This window comes from Natator depressus, chromosome 8, assembly GCF_965152275.1.
Source record: "Natator depressus isolate rNatDep1 chromosome 8, rNatDep2.hap1, whole genome shotgun sequence".
Classification (NCBI taxonomy): domain Eukaryota; kingdom Metazoa; phylum Chordata; order Testudines; family Cheloniidae; genus Natator; species Natator depressus.
This window is the reverse complement of record NC_134241.1, coordinates 59,969,695-59,986,791: the sequence shown is the minus strand read 5'-3', so window position 1 is coordinate 59,986,791 and position 17,097 is coordinate 59,969,695. Positions and strand designations below refer to the sequence as shown.

Sequence of the window (17,097 nt, the reverse complement as noted above, 5' to 3'; positions counted from 1 at the left end):
GGCATCCCTTAGTGTGTAGGAAGAAGAATCTGTGGTGAATTCTGTGATTTACCCCTTAAGAACAGTCTCATTAATGAACATAATCAATAATTCCATCCTTTTGATTCGGTTTTCTTGAACTAGTCGTGTGAGAAGCAGTTAATTATTAATTACTATCTAATTGCTTCTCCCAATTATCAGTTTTGATGATTGTTTGTTTTTCTTTTGGTTATTTTACTTTGAAAATTACCTGTTGTCCTATTCCTTTGGACCCCCAAAGCCCTTCCCCAAGGGGTGGTACTGTAAACACAGTCTGCTCTCCTCAAAAGAGTGACTAAGGCTGAGTTATTTCTGCTCCCTTTGGCACAGGCAATGGGTGTGTACCCCATGGTCTCAGCAGTGTGAGTCAAACCCAGAGTCTAAGATTGTGCTGTTTTGGAAAACGGAAAAACTGAAACAGTGAGATAAAAAAGAACTGCGAGGGAGGGAAGCACAAGATTTTATCCTGGGCGCGGAGAGAACTCATTGGCAACCGTTTTCATGGTTATTTATTTTCATTATAAACTTTACCATCATGAAATCTCTGAACTCTGGATCTGATAGTAATCGTGTTTTGGAATTACTTAGTAAGATTATGACTTTGATCTTCTGCCTTGGCCCCCTCCCCAGTGATCATTGCCCACTTTGGTGTTCATCTGTCTGTAATACGGCACATTTTATAGAGCAAATTTAATACAAGATTCAGAATGAAATGTAAATGACCTTTACTGTTAATATTGGTATTATAAATTAGACTCTGTCACAGCATCTACCAAGACTCTGTAGCACTAACACTGCAGGGATTTGCTGGTCAGCCTCACCAGTTACTGTCACTCTTGATAAGTAAGCAGGAGTGGTCTGGAATATTTAACAATTCAACAATGTGAAATGTGGTGCGAGTTCTGCAGTTGTTCTGCACAGATGGTTTCTCTCATCTCAGTTTCAATAGTTGTTGAATGTCTTAACTGTTAAGGTTGGGGAAGTGCAAAAATGAGAAGGAACTTTAAGCCTGAATCTGATTTTACATTGAGTAAATCAGGATAACCTCCACTGAAGTAAATGGAGTTATGCCAGTGTAAAATGGGTGCAAGAGAATGGGGCATCTAGAAAGAATTAGAATATTAGAACAAAGAGGTTTCAGACGATAACCGAGATGGCTGTGCTTCAGTATTTACCTCCTTAATTCAGGTGTCAAAACCTTCTTATGATAGAGGAAAAGCGACCATAGAACTTCTGTGCTTTTGTCACGTAACTTTAATTTAGGAATTGCTTGTCATTATTTCACACTTTGCAGTAAATTAAATAGTAAAAATGTGCTACATACCTACTTGCTTAATACATAAATAGTAATATCTAGCTTATATAACTTAAAATAAACCTATTCTCAATTGTCACATTTTATAATACATTTTAATCAATACAATAGAACTGCACACATTTATTAACACTTCATAGCCTGGACAAGTTCTCATTTGGCTTATTGGTCTGTTTTATGCATTTCTGTAGCTAGTACAAAAATTGACAATTTAAAAGTATTTATTTTTTCTCCCAGTATCAATTATTTTACCCATCATGCTCAGATAAAGGGTATTATCCTAGCTCTTCCAAACTGTTGTCTGTCCTGTGGGATTTAATATGTCAGAATTCACAGTGGGATACAATTAATTAATAACTATGTATCCAGTTTCAGTTTAGTGGCATAAAGGAGAGAGGATCTCCCCCTCGACTGCCCCCTTTCCACTCTATCAGGCTTGGAAACCTAGCTTGGGTGCCTTCATCTGGTTGGGTTTTATCGTGTCTGATCGTCTATCTGCACTTCCGCCAGCACTTCAGAGAATGAAGTTTCCCTTATCTACACTGAGCCCCAGTTGCACAGGGGGCAACCTCTTTGCTGTCGGTTAATTGACATGCATAGTCTACCCTCAGACTTTCCTGGCATCAAACTGCTCACTTAACACTGTTGACCTGAAGCTTGTTTAAAAGATTACGGTAGGCTTCTGATTTCAAGAATCTCGGATATGAGTCCCGCTCCATTAGCACATATACAGTTTTTTGGGCTTCGTCAAAACTCGTGAAAGTTGGGTCTTGAGCCTTTTTAGCTGTAGCTTTCCTTGTATGATAGTCAATATTGATCTAGGAAGAGAAAATCAAACTTTGTTAATATCTTTTAAAAAATACTTTTTGCCGTTATATTTGTCACTTTATCTTCCTGAAACACAGACTCTCAGTCTTAAAACTCTGTCCAAGGTTTCTTTAAGCTACAATAATTAATCTATCCTGAAATAGCACCTTTCATTCAAAATTGATTGAACTTAAAAAAAAATGTCATACAAACACTACACAGGAATTGCCATTCATTAGTGCAATGCAGCCACTTCTGGGATCAGAAAGAGTAACAACAACTTAAGACAGAAAGTGAAGAATAAAATATCCAATTAAAATTGAAGGAGAATTTTTTGGTAGGATGCAGGCATCTAGTTTGGAATGTGGCCTATGCGAGCACTTCTACTTTTCTCCAAAGTGTCCTTGAATCTTTACGGACCATAAACGATCCAGACTGGTTTCATGTCTCATTCAAGTGACAGTGCCTCTATCAGTAGAACTGGCTCTTAACATCTTGTTCAAATCAATACTGACTTAGGGGGAAGAGTGCCACCTGTTGAATCCCCAGCACTACTTTCACCTGATGAGCTCACTGCTCAAGGCAGTATGGCGGAAGGTGACAAAATGAAAACATAAGAACCTATGACTTCTCTTCCTGTGTGATTAAAGATGAACCTGTCCTTGTATAGCCCCACGTCTATCCCTTGTCAGCTCCCATAATCTTTCATATGTAACACAATACAGATTAACTTTGTACTTACTTGTTTAGCTGCATCTATCTGAACAAACTCTTCATAAATCTTCTCTGCCTTGTCTCGCAAGTGATCAGACTTGGTTTTCTTATAGTCCTCACAAGCCAGCCAGAACTCAATGTTCTCCTCACTGAATTCTGACTTCAGGAACTCCCTGAAGGCACCTTGACCACCTACAGCAAACAGAAATACTTAATCAATTATAATGTTATATTTATAACTTAAATTGGGGAAGATAAAATAAATACAATTAAGATAAAGGTCACATTGAAGTCTCCTATTATAGTAATAAGATTTTGCTGAAATATACAGTGTGTGTGTGTAATATATATATTGTGGTGCACTGCAAATGAAGGGTCTGATCCAAAGGCCACTGAAGTCAGTGGGAGTCTGTTCTTTTCTGCATGGTCTGACTTTGGCTCCAAGTGCACACATAGCTCTTATCTGCATTATTTGGAGTAATGTGGGCATGTGGAATCTGATCCAACCCCATTGAATTTAATGAGGTTATTTCCATTTACGTCAGTGGGAGTAGCACTGTGCCTATGGAAAGGATGGGCTGTAAAGTTAAGGCAATATATTACAATAGGTAGCCATGTGACTGTGAAGATGTGAATTATTGAAAGGCTATTGGACATTGTTTTTAGCATTATTCACAGAATGCTACAGCTTCATAGATTTGTTTAGTCTGCATGAAAGCTCACTAGATTAACATAAGAAAGTAGTAGTGATCAAAAAATACACTCACTTTGGCTGGCAAGAAGCTTTTCCAAAGACTGGGACCATTGCATCACCTCTTCTGCAGAAAGCCTGTGGTGACCAAAAGAAAAAAATACTTAATGCAAGAAACAAAAATGTTAACTGTTAGTTATTTTGGTTAATGGCCTCTTAGGAATACGTAAAGAATACAATTGATTATTCAATGTTATGAAAATGCATTGCTTGCTCATAAAATCTCTGGGGGACTCTGCATGAAATTGGTTGCATGCTATTGCCCCTTAATTCAGACAAGTAAGAAGCAGCAGGGTTCTTGAAGTAAATAAAAGGAGAATGGAGGGTCTGTGGTTAAAGTCCTGGATTGACCTGGTTTTCATTCCAAGACTCATTAACTTCTTCTGTAACCTTGGGCAAGTCACTTCACCTATCTGTGCCATTTGTTATCCCTCTCTCTAAAATGGGGATGGTAATATTTCTCTACTTCACAAAGGTGTTGTCAGGCTTTAATTCATTAATAATATAAGTGAAGTATTAATGAATAGGTGTGGTGATTGAGCACCACTGAACTGCCCATAAACAAGTAAAAAGGAAATGGGAAAAAAGGAAAACAAAAAAAAATATTTCAACTCCATCGATACCCTCTGTGTGGTGATGCCCGATTTATAAAAAAAAAAAAAACCTTTTGTAACTAGGAAATTGAAATTAGTTTGATCTTAGAAATATTTTATGGTTCATCATGTACTTTACACATGAGTGAAAATGTAATAGACTTGTTTGTGAGGACAAAATATGGCAATCTAGCCTTAGTTCATAATTACTATGTATTTCTAAGAGTCCAGTACTTACGTCACATTTCTGGAGTTAGACTTGATGCTAGATTCAGGATGTGGTACCATGGACTTCAAATAGCTTTTCAGATCTGCACCACTGAAACCAATGATCAGATGTGTAATGAATGGATGATACTGGTTAAACACAGTTACAGTTAGGTAGCATTCTGTATGAAGGTCTTAGGACTTGTAAACATTTAGGGCCAGATCATTCACTTCCACAGTTGATGCCAATGAGATACTTATGCAAGTAATTACAAGCAATTGCTCCTTCTTTCCTACCCACTCATTTTTATATTCAACTTATTTAACTTAGGAACTGCTCATCCATATCCCTTTCCATTCAAGCCCTGTTATAATAATGTTATCATTTGATAGCATTGAACATGCTATGCAGAATATGCTTTGCTGTGGGTAAACTCTGTGAAATGGCACTAATTCTGAATTCTCAATTTGCTAATGTTAATTTCACTCAAAACACGTTTTCATTTGACAGTAAGTCACATATACTTACAAAGCCTTTTGCTTCCTTTTATGAACTTTGCCTTCTCCAAGCTTGCAATCTGCTTCTTTCAGTTCGGTTGGGTGGTTGTGAGGAAAAAATAATCCTGGCATATTGCTTAGTGTCGATGTGGGGTTGACTTCTGAAGAAATAGTCCTGAGAGCTGCAATTGTCTGCTTGCTGTCTGTGGTGCCTGTTGCCTTTTATTGATCCAAACTGCCTCTCGAATTGGTGTGAACAGATCTGTTTATCATGCAACATAACCGCAAGCTGTGGAAGTTCCCCTTTTTCAGTGCACAGTGACGTGTGTCTTTCAAAAAGACAACAGACAGCATTCGTCTTGTGGTGAAGACTGAACCGGATGAGACTGGGTCTGTTTTGTGAGGCAAAAAAAAAGTCTTACGTAAAATTTGAAAAAGCACAAAAAAATCTTGTCTACATCTGATTGGTGATTTGAAAAAGTCTGTTATGAGTATGTTTTGGGACTTTTATTAAATGTGCTTCCAGATGTTCCAGGTTCATTTCATCTAGTTAGAATGCACCTGCTATATACTATGGGATGGATCAGCTATATCCATTAAATACAATTAGAGAGATGAGATGGTTGAGGTAATATCTTTTATTGGACCAAATTCTGTAGGTGAGAGAGACAAACGTCTTCAGGTCTGAAGGTCTCACCTGAAGAAGAGCTGTGTAAATTCCAAAGTTTCTCTCTCACGCTGACGGACTCTGCTCCAATAGAAGATGTTACCACACTCACCTTGTCTCTCTAATATCCCAGGGCTAACACTGCATACATTATGTACAGTGGCATGTACTGGTGCCACGAGGTAGCAGAAGGTAAGAAGTTAGAAAACATCAGCGTTCTGCATCCATAATGTAGCACACTATTTACAACCTATTTATGTTAATTGCACCTTGTGTTAGAATACTGTGAGCAGTACTGCAATATGTTTGTTTATGCTTGGTCTACAATATGGAAGTGTTTCATACTGGCTTTTGTAGGAAAGGTCTTGAGAGTTGTCCTGAGTAAATTTGATCCAATTATTACATTTCATACCATGCTTTTGTAGAAGCCTAAAGCCATATTTTATAGGTGTCTCCATTTCCAGTTGTGTGATAGGGTTATTTCTAAATTGCTGTGCCAATTGCTGTTTGCAGAAGGCAAAGTAAACCTATAACACACTGACTGAAGTGATTTGCCTTTGCTCAAAATTCTGTATTTTCAACACTTGGGATTAGGGCTTGAGTCTACTTGCTCATGGTGCATAGGAACTTTGACTAGTCCGGGGGAGTTCTGCAGATTTCATTTAAAAAATGTCTGTAACCCTTATGTTTGTGTGAAGATAACCTTCAGAACAGAACAACGGAGGCAATGTTGTCTTTGAGTCTACACACACGCTGCCTGAAATATCTGCCTCAGGCCAAAACTGGTGCCTCCGTACACAACCTGAGTAATTAAGGAGTGCCTCTGGGCTAGAACACTGGAGTAACTTTTGTGGCTTGTATCTCCATTATGTGTGGAAAATGGATGATTGATATGATTCACCAGCCTTGCCCTAAATCCCTGCTAGTACACAGGGAATTCCCATAGAACTGAGCTTCAGCACATACAAGGGCTGTATAACTCTTGCAGAGGTTCCCTTAGGAAACATCTACATTGCAATTGCAACATGCATTTAGCCCATGCCAGCTGACTGGGGCTTGGACTATGGGGCTAACTGTGGTGTAGACGTTCCAGCTCAGGCTGCAGCCTGAGTTCTGGGACCCTCCCACCTCACAGGGTTCTAGAGCCTGGATGTCTACACTGCAATTAAATATGCCCACAGCCAGCTGCAGGTAGACATACCTTAAATCAGACATACCTTAAGTCAGATCTCATTCCTTTCACTACAGAATTGCACTACTTCTGCTATTACAGAAACCTCCATGGGTGCAGGGGAGGGGTCATAATTCTTCCCCAAGAGACATGAGAGTTTCCTTCATTTATCTCTTTGGAATGCTGATTTGGAAACTTCTGTGTGTTTCGGTTGACCCCTGAAAGCTGCTGTCTATCTGGGGTTTCTGGGAAGTTTCAGCTGTTTCCTTTCCTTAAACCCTGCATGTGCTTTGAGCTCTAATTAGTAACTAGTGGATAATGTGACCAGGTTGCCTGAGATCTCAGTTACTGAGAACTTGCTCACCTCTCTGAATTTCTCTACAGGAGTGTGGTACTGAGGATACAGTCTGAATGAAAATTAGGTCGCAGGAGTTGATATAAGCATGCAGATGTGACTTTTGAGAGCTAATTTGCATGTTGAGCGTGTCAGGCTGATGACAGCTCGGCTGTCCTCTGAACGTTGGCAATCACGTAAGTGTTTCAGTCTGAATACTTCCTGTGGTGCAGTTGGTGCTCACATTATCAGGTAAACAATGAAGTCCACAGAGGCAGGCTTATTTACTAAATGCTCTCAAACTCTCTGACCCCAGGCAGGGCTAAAAAGGAAGGAAGAGTTGTTAACTTTCAAAAAATTGTTTTTATAATAAAGCCATTTGTTGTCTAGCTGCTGGATTTTTTTCTTTAAGTACTATGGGAATTTTGTAGCTTACAAAATAAATGCATCAGGTCAGTATGGGGCCAGGTGGAAACATGTGGAGCCCAGTTTTCAGAAGTTGACAATAAATACCACATTTGGATACTCAGACTTGCCCTTAGGTGGGTAAATGACTTCTCCTTGTGTTTACTTGCTGGCTTGGGTGTCCAAATCCAGGACTGGGATATCTGACTGAGGTATCCATGTTTCAGAATTGGACTCAGGAGATTAAGCACCAAGTGCTTGGTCCTGTAAGATGCTTAGCACTCTTGAGGGTGCTCAGAACTTCTCAGCTCCTATTGAAGTTGGTGGCAACTGAGGGTAATCAGCACCATGAAGGAGTTCTCAGCACTTTGCTGAATCAACTGGGGGCATCAGTTATAGCTGTGGATGGGTACAAACACAGCACAGGCTTGGTTCTATGGCTTTGAGAAGGGGGCTCAAGCCTGGTATTTGTCTGCTGTCCTTGCTGAGAAAATAAACTAGTTTGTTTATTTTTACATGTCTGAGTCCCCATTCTAAGCTTGGCTAGTGATCGTCAATTTCCCCACTCCAAACAAGGGGAACATAGCAGTTTTGTTATCTTTAGACCTGGAACTTGTTAATACTGTACCTTTTAATCTTTATTTTGTTTGTTTGCCTATTTTAGAATGCAAGGACCATGTTAACAACCCTTTTACATCATATATTCAACTGAGTAAATAAAGGACCTTATTCTCCTGTTACTTGCATCAGTGTAATTCCATTGACCCCCTGAGGTTACCTCTCATTTATACTGTTTTGAATAGGGAATTGGGGCCAGTATTTTTTTATGTGTGCTTTATTCTATTAATTGACAAATTGATTTAATAAATTAATGGTTAAACTTCTTAAATGGTTTGATGATTCAGACTTGCAGTACTGACCAGAAATGCATTTAAAGTAACTTTTCAGCTTGTCAAGCGCACTCACAGTTGAAATAGCTTTCTTTGGCAAATCTATTCGTTGTATCCAATTTTAAAAAATTTGAACAGAAATATTAATGACCAAGTGTGTCCCTGTTTTGTAGTACTGAGCTTTGAGTGCTGGCACAAAGCTGTACTTCAATAACAAGGAAATGAAGAACTTTTATTCTCATTCTATTTTATGTAAAGGAGGCTCAGGTGCCATAGAGATGGGCGTCAGTGCGAAACCCTAAGATAGAAATACATTGATCATTGCTGATGACTTAGTCTTGCTATTTCATAGTTGATGCTGTGAATTGATTAGGGCATTTCTTTAGAAAAATCCTTGAACCAGTAGCTGATATCACCATAAAACTATAAGGAATTTCCAGGAAGCTGCAACAGAAACTTTGATGCAGGAACTAGTGAGGAAATAGTTTCAAAATATTTTGGAGATTTTGTGGTTAGACAAACATACACCTGATGTACAGCCTTTTCATATTTGGTTTGAAGTGCTCATAATCCCACTTCTCTCTGGTATTTGCCAAGATATCTGGAACCTGGTCGTGGAACTTTTTTTTGTTACACACAGCTGGTCAGCCTTGAGGCGATGCTGGTTGAGGGTGCATGCAAAAGAATGATTTTGTCAGTAGCACTATGAACAAGGGCATGATGAGAACCTTAAGCTTTGAGGGAAAGATAGAGTCCAGCCCCCAAACATTTCATTATAGGACTTGTGATACAGCATGGCCAGAAGGCAGCAGCAGAGTGATATAGGAGAGATATGTAAGTCCCAGGATGAGGAGAAGCCTCATTCCCTGTAGAGGGAAGAAAGGTTTCTATAGATTAATTAAAAGCACCTGAAGATAGTCACCTGATAAAACCCCCCTGCTTCGATCAGCCAGGGGAAGGAGTTGGAGCAGAGAGCAGTTTGGAGAAGTGCTGTGGCTGGCTAGAAGACCAAGACCCTAGGTAAAGAGACACCCGGCTTATGCAGAGAGAGAGGGCAGGAAGCCCCACAAGCTGAAGAGCAGGAGAGGGAAGTAGCCCAGAGGAAGGAAGCACTAGTTCAAGTGGTTTACCACTATCCCTAGGGCCCCTGGGCTGGGACCTGGAATAGAGGGCAGGCCTGGGTCTCTCCCTCTCCACTACCCTTCTCTGGGTTACTAGTGGGACAGTAAATACCCTAGTTCAGGGGCAGGAAACTTCACCCTGAGCCCACCCCCCCAAGAAGAGGAAGTGTGGGACCCATCATAATTGTACCGGCAATTTGCCACAGATTCTTGACATTTGGGTTCCAAGTCCAAAGGAAATATTTTTAAATGGTTAAACCAACAAGGTAAGTTAAATGATATAAAATGAATATATTGGAAAGAGCTTAAATAGGGTCTGTCAGAAACAAGATTCAGATCTGTGGGGGATTTCACTGGTGTAAATCAGAATAGCTCCATGGATCTCAATAGGGCTAATCTGATTTTCTCTAAGATGGGTTAAGGATAAAAAGAAAACCCTGGGACAGATCCTCAACAGGCATAAATCAGTGTAACCTGAAAACAGTGGAGTAACTCTGAATTACAGCAGTTGAAAACCATGGCATAGGTCCTCCTTAACTCATCCTGTGGTTCACATTATTACAGAACCACATATAACACAGAAATGCATACCTGTGAAACAAAATGTGAATTAAGGATAGAATGACAACAATTATTTTATGTTTTTTTCATAATATAGTCCTTGACTATTTTGATCTATATGTTCAGTGGGTTTCTACAGATGCACTTGCAGACCATTCTCATTCACAAAGAAGCCAGTGTTAGAGCATGCAAAACAAGGTAATTTCATACATACAGTTTGGTTTGTCTGTGCAAATGCTTATTCATATACTCGAATGTTGATGGTAAATTTTGCAAAAGCCTTTTGTTATGTTTTGTATTTTAATGTGAAGTGAGACTTGAAAGAGTAAAGTTTAAATCTAAAACCATTCTTGGGCCACAATCTGATTTTAGCTGCATGGCTACAACTCTTCTGATATTCCCCATTTCTGCAAACCTCCAGCTGTTTCTTTCAGCCTTGCTCCCAGTCCCCTCACTCTTTGGAATCCTCGTTGCTAGGTCCATTAGCTTAAATAGCTTCTTTTCTGGGTCATGTTGTTGCTGAACTGACACATGGTCTTAAGTCTGCAATGCACTCTGATGGCAGCAGTGCCTGGCAGAAAACCTACCAGGTTGTTTTGCTAATGTTGCATCCAAGTTGGGGAAGAGGGGAATGTCAGAGATGTGAAGTATATCACAGAAAAAATTCTATCATTAAATAGGCAGCCTTCTCAAAGATCATATGCCTGGCTGGGGATGGCTACAAGCCTCACTATTAGAGATTGTGACTCCACTGGAGTAGGAAGGTCAGGGGGTCTAGTAGCAAATCTGTGAATGGATCAGAGGTAGAGAGGTCATGGTGGTAAAGAAGGAGAATTCTTCTGCAGAGAGAGAGGGACTTGGTGGCTATCAGAGGAATGAAGAGGGAACTGTTTGGTGCAGCCTCTTAGGTTGGTTAGTCAAAGATGTTGGATGGCTACTTGAATGGCCCCTTCTAGCTTTCATCCATGACTCACCTCCAGTCCCAAAAATCAGTGGGCCTGATTCTCCTTTTTGTGAATCACCAGCGCTCATGCATATACACACACACACACACACACACACCTGTGTAAAGTGGGCATCAAATGCAACCATTCTGATTTAATGTTGTTTGTCACCCACTTTGCATAGTTGTCAATGGCTATGCAATGAAGTGGAAAATCAGATCCTGTGAATGTAGGAGAAAGGCTTGCCCTAATTTCCTCTTGTTCCTAGTCCACTTCAGGACATGGCGTGTACAAGCATGGTGTTAAACGAACTTTGCCCTATGCCTTTCCTCAGGTCCTACACCAAACACAGCTCAGATAGGTCTGAGAATTGGGGCCTAAAATAACTTCAAGTATAAAATAAGGTTGATAGTAGCTAAATAGTCTAATGCAATATGTCAAGTCTTCAGTGGTCTACTAGACAACACAACAAAGAAAGCAGTGGACAAATTGGATCGAGTCCAGAGCAGAGCAACAAAAATAAGTTTTTTAGAAAACATAAACCTATGAGGAAAACTTGGAAGAACTCGGCATGTTTAGCCTAGAGAAGAAAAGTCTCTGAGAGGGAACCTGATAACTCTTCAAATATGCAAGAAATTGTTTATAAAGAGGACAGTGATCAATTGTTCTCCATGTGGTCCAAAGGCAGGACAAGGAAATCTGCTAATTTGCAGCAAGGGAGATGTAGGTTAGGTATTAGGGGGAAAAAATAAAATCTAACTATGAGGATAGTTAAGAACTGAAACAGGTTACCTAGGGAGACTGTGCAATCCCTGTCATTGGTGGCTTTTTTTAGACACACACTTTCAGGGACGGTCTAGCAAAACTTAGTCCTGCCTTAGGGCGGGGGATGGACTAGATGACTACTTGAGGTTGCTTCCAGTCCTACATTTCTGTGATTCTATAAGAGAGATTCAGAGCCTCATGCATATCATTCACTCCTCTTTGAACTTCTGAGTAACTCTCATTCCCAAGTCACCCCTTTCTGTCTCAGTGTGGTGTTTTTCCTCACTTTTTTTTTTTTCCAGAGTTTGAATCACTTTTTCTTCTTGGGACTGGAGGGGGCTGAAAGTGGAGATGATTCAGAGCTTAGTCAGTCCAGAGCCCAAAGCAGTTGAAGCTGAATGAGCCTAGAGTGGGTGATGTCATTCCAAGAGCCAGTTGATACATCTCACTGACTTCTAAATAAATGGGTTTAAAAACCAAATATTTTTCCAAGGATATGAAATGTATACCTTGAAGAATCCTTGAATGACAGGAAAATAATAATGTAAGATAGATGCTGGTGTGGGGGGATCAGACTTCATCTAAGCGCTGCCTCTGTAGATCCTAGCTGGACAGGACATTTCTAGGTGGTGTTTCCTAAACTAAAAATATTGTTCTGATTAAGCAAGCATGCCTGCTGGAGATTTGTGGGAAGTAAGGTGGTACCTATTCTTAATTGTTTTAATTACTTTACCTATGCAAAATTCTACCTTCATGTTCATCTCCAAGGGAAGTATCCTTGCTTCTTGCAGATTCCTTGGGGTGTCCGGATAGAATCCCAGCCCGTTCAGTGATGGGATCAAACCCAGCACCCTTTTGGAATAAACTGAGTGAAAGTTTGTGAAGTGCTTCCCTTCTCTTTATTGCCCTCTTGTGAGTTTGTTCATGACAGGGGTGATTAAGGCCTAGATTTGTCATCTCTCCATGCCTCAGTTTACCCATAAAATAATTGTATCTACCTTGTAGGGTAACTGAGGCACCTTTAATTGCTGTTTGTGTAATGCTTTCTTGATAGACAGTTAAACCATCCTTACTTTTTTCATTATCCTCATCATTACAGTGAATAGTACGTTGATTTTGAGACTGAACTATTAAATTCATTACTATTTTGCAAGGCTTATTAAAATAATGGTATTGATCATTCTCCATACAACTAGATTTAGGAGACAGACCTCTTCGGTAATCGTTGGTGTCAACCCAGTCCAGTAAGAAGATAGCAGGAGAATGTGTTAGCAGCAACACTAGTGATCCAGCTGTCATTCATATTATAATCTGTTTTTTCTATTTACAGGAGATTTGAAATCTCCTGTGTGCATGTGATGAGTAATCTCCTCTATCTGGGCTGTTTCTTCTGAGTTTGAACAGAAGAAATTTCAAAACAAAAGGGTTTTTGGGTCCCATTAATAGTGCAGATACTTCTTAGTATTCTAACTGCCTATGAACTGGTGCTGTGCATTGTGACTGCCTACTCATGGGGCAGAGCTGATAAAATTTGTTTATGTGTATGAGAGTTATGGGGCGTGAGAGAGAGTGCATTTCTTCAGAATTACAACACTACACAAATTAAAGTGAAAAGAGAAGAAAATTCCATGAACTCTTTAACTCTTACACGTTAGTGTAAGTTATTTCAAACTTACTTCTTGCTTCCTTCTTTCTCTGTACTTTCTGTTGTTTCTCAAGTCACTTATTAAACTAGCCTTAACCCCACTGTCATTCTCTGCTGGTCTTACTCGAGTTCTTACATGCTAAATTTTGTTTAATTAAAAGTGTTCGTTACCAGACTTGCATCTGGTCAAATTTGAGGACTGTGAGGAGTATGAGCCAAATGGGCAGATGGCACCAAGGTTGCTGGATTGAAGGGCCTTGTTCCCTTGAGCCCAGAGAGGCTTTCTGTTGAAACTAATGTTTTGTGGCTCTCCTGAAAATCCTCTCCAATCATAGAAGCAGAGTTTTAACCTCGCTATGAAAACAAGTGATTTCTTTGAAATGCAGTAGTCCTCCACATGATCTGAAGAGATAAGATGCAGATGGCTCCTTCTCTCAAGAGAGGCACTTCAAGGAAATAGAAACTAGTTTCTGTAGGAGAGGAAATAGTTCATTTTTTTAAAATAACTTAGTGTTTTAGCGAATGTTTTGGAGCATAAAAGTTAACGAGATGGTGCGCCTGTTATTGTACAGGCATCCAGAAGATCCTGGCTATTTTTGCCCTAATCCCAATCCAATATACTTTAGTAATTCGCTCTTTTTAATAGAAGTGTGCAGATGCCCTCTGGGGTAAAATCCTGATTCCACTGAAATCAATGGGAGTTTTGTCATTGACTTCAGTGGGGCCAGGATTTTACCCCTGGTTTTTAAGGTTCTAATTATATCTGGTGGAGCCCAGTAATAACCGGAAATCTTGGGTCCTGGTCCTGCACGCAATTATACATATGAGTAACTTTATGGTTGCATGTAGTATCATTCATTTGAATAGGACTATTCCTATGAGTAATGTTACTCATGTGCCTATATGTTTGCAGGACTGAGGCCTTAGTAACCGGATACAAGGCTCTGTTTCAGGGGTCAACAACATGTCCATGGTGTGTGTTTTAAAAAAAAAAAAAAAAAAAAAAAAAAAAAAAATTGAGGTCTGTGGTAATTTTTCAAAAAAATTAATGACTGAATGACATAACTCCCCTCAACGTCCATCACTGAGTATGGTAATTTTGTCAAGTGTCCATTGCACAACATGGTGGTGCCAACCCCTGCTCTGATTCAGCAAAGCACTGAAGGATATGAGCAGTACTACTGAAGTAATTGAAGTCAATGGGACTACATATGTGCTTAACACTAAACACGTGATTAAATGAAAGTTGTGCTATCCTTTTGAAACCTAGAAAGAACTCCAAGGAATTTAAAAAAAAAAATGTTACTGTGGAAAGGTAATCTATTTCCTTTCAAGCTATTCAATGAATCCTTCTTGATCTGAGGCATACAAATCTGTTTGCTAGGAAATAGATTTTTCTAAAATTCAGACTTTTTGAAACACACATCTTAATTTAAATTTTTTTCTAGGCATCCCTGGAAACTTATATATATTGAAACTATCTCCATATTCCAAAGAATCATGTAGTCAGAACTGATGGCATTCGATAGACCAATTACCAGTATATTTATTTGATAGACCAGTGGACTGATCTGGAGTAGCAAATCCATTTCTTTGAGAGAGAGAGAGAAAGAGAGAGATTCCTTGAGAGGGAGAGTGATTTTTTTCAGACATTCTCAACATTGGTTCAACTCTGCTCCCATTGAATTCCATTGAAGTTTTACCATTGACATCAGTGGGAGCAGAGCTAAGCCAATGCTGAGAACGTCTGAAAGTCCTAGTGTTGTTTTTAAAGTATAGTTAGAATAGGATAATATCAAATCTTAACAAAGACCAAAATGTAAGTGAATTATTTTACACTACCAATTGAAAATAGTAAATATTTGGGTGCATTTAATCTGCCTCCCTCAGACTGTATATCAATCATTTGCATAAAAACTTTAATTATCTTAGTGTTTCAAATCATGTTATATTACAGCCAGTTACTCGGAGTACCGGCATCTAGAACTCTATCCCCAGCTCTTTCATTTACACTGTTTGGGCAAGACTGCTTCACAAAGATGCTTGTGCAGAAAGATAATTCTAAAGGCAAATCTTTGATGCCCCAAGTGGAAGGAAGCCCAATCATCTCCAAGGTATCGATCTCTGCTTCTTGAGAATCCACAAAGGGCTCTCAAAGAGTTCAGACTCCAGGGGGAAGGAAAATAGGTGGGCCGGGGTGGACACATTTCATCTCGCCATCCCCATGGAGAATATTTGGAAAAGGTAATTCAGCCGGAATCTGCCCAATCTATTAGAGGGAATACCCCATTTTAAGGAGGGAGGGCAGGTATCTGTGAGGAAGCCTTTGGAGCTGTGTTGGCAGAGGGTGAAGGGTGTGCTTGGAGACTCTATAGAGGCAGAATGCTTCCATGCCAAAGACTTCCTGTTTGTGGATTGCACAATATTTGGGGACAGAAACATGGTGTGTTCCCTGCCCTCAATGGGGACTCATTGGAATTAAGCTCTGTAAAAAGATTTACCATAGAATTTTCCTTCATTTCAATGCCCTCCTCTGAATTTTTTCACAGGAGGGGTGATTAAAGCCTATGTGACCTTGAGAATGTCACTTAACCTCTCTCTGTCTTCCTCATATGGTGGTTGTGAGTCATCATTAATTACTGCTTGTGAAGTGATGGGCTATCCTTCAATAAAAATGCAGTGGAGTATATAAAAGTATAGTTATCAACTATTTTTTTTATAATATACAGACTAACATGGAGGGGTATTAATAATAAAGGCATTTCGTTAACACCCCTGTTTACCCTGTAAGGTCTGTCAGTATAAATCATAGAATAATATTTCCTGATATTGCTAAAGTACATTTCATTTACTTTAAGACCTACAGAAACCTGGTAACTCTCCTCTCTCATGGCTGTTTCTCATTACAGTTTAATAAACTTGTACTGTTTTATTAGAAGTCAGATCCTTTTCACTTTGGGGCTTTCCATCTGAAATAACTGTTTTAATTCTGTGAAATCAGGGGATTTCTGGTTCTCAGCCACACTGAGACACCTGGATGAAAAAAACTAGTACAGTATCTTCTGAGCATGGATGGTATGCTTCCTGTGTCTGATGATTTGCAGTGCAGGAAATGTATTCATCACGCACTAGCTGGGAAACTGACAGCATTTCTGATTGCATAGCTCACATTTTTTTGCACACAGAAATATGATCACAGAATCAATACCTTTATTACTTCTGGTGTCCTATTAAGCAATAAGATGCTACAGGCACTGTACTAGTGTTATGTGAAGAGCAGTCTGCTGAGTATTTCACACTTAGAAGTGTGACGTTTTAGCTTTTTTTTTTTTTTTTTTTTTTTTTTTGAAGTTATTGGGCCTGATTCTCTCCTGACTTGCAGTGGTGTATTCTAGGAGGGTTTTTGATCTCCTTCCTCTCAAGCATCAAGGATGGCCATGGCTGGAGATGGGACACTGGATGGGATAGGCCAGAGCTCCAAGGAGGCAACAAGCTTTCTCTCTCTCAGATGCTTGGCTGCCTGGTTCTTGCTCACCTGCTCAAAGTCTAACTGATCGCCATATGTGGGGTTGGGAAGGAATTTTCCGTCAAGTCAGATTGGCAGTGGCTCTGTTATTCCCCTCCAACCCCTTCTGGTGCAGCATGTAGGTGCAGGTTTCTTGCCAGGATTATCTGGGTATATCCCATTTCA

At 39.7% G+C, this 17,097-nt stretch overlaps 1 protein-coding gene across 1 annotated transcript; it reads right to left on the bottom strand.

Annotated features, from left to right (window-relative positions):
• Positions 1 to 1,377: 1,377 nt before the first annotated feature.
• Positions 1,378 to 5,183, bottom strand: RGS1 (regulator of G protein signaling 1). Its single transcript, XM_074962197.1, is given in 6 exon segments — positions 1,378 to 2,151; positions 2,883 to 3,046; positions 3,622 to 3,683; positions 4,437 to 4,517; positions 4,935 to 5,048; positions 5,050 to 5,183. Coding segments are annotated over 6 exon segments (741 nt in total). The 3' UTR covers positions 1,378 to 1,965.
• Positions 5,184 to 17,097: the final 11,914 nt, after the last annotated feature.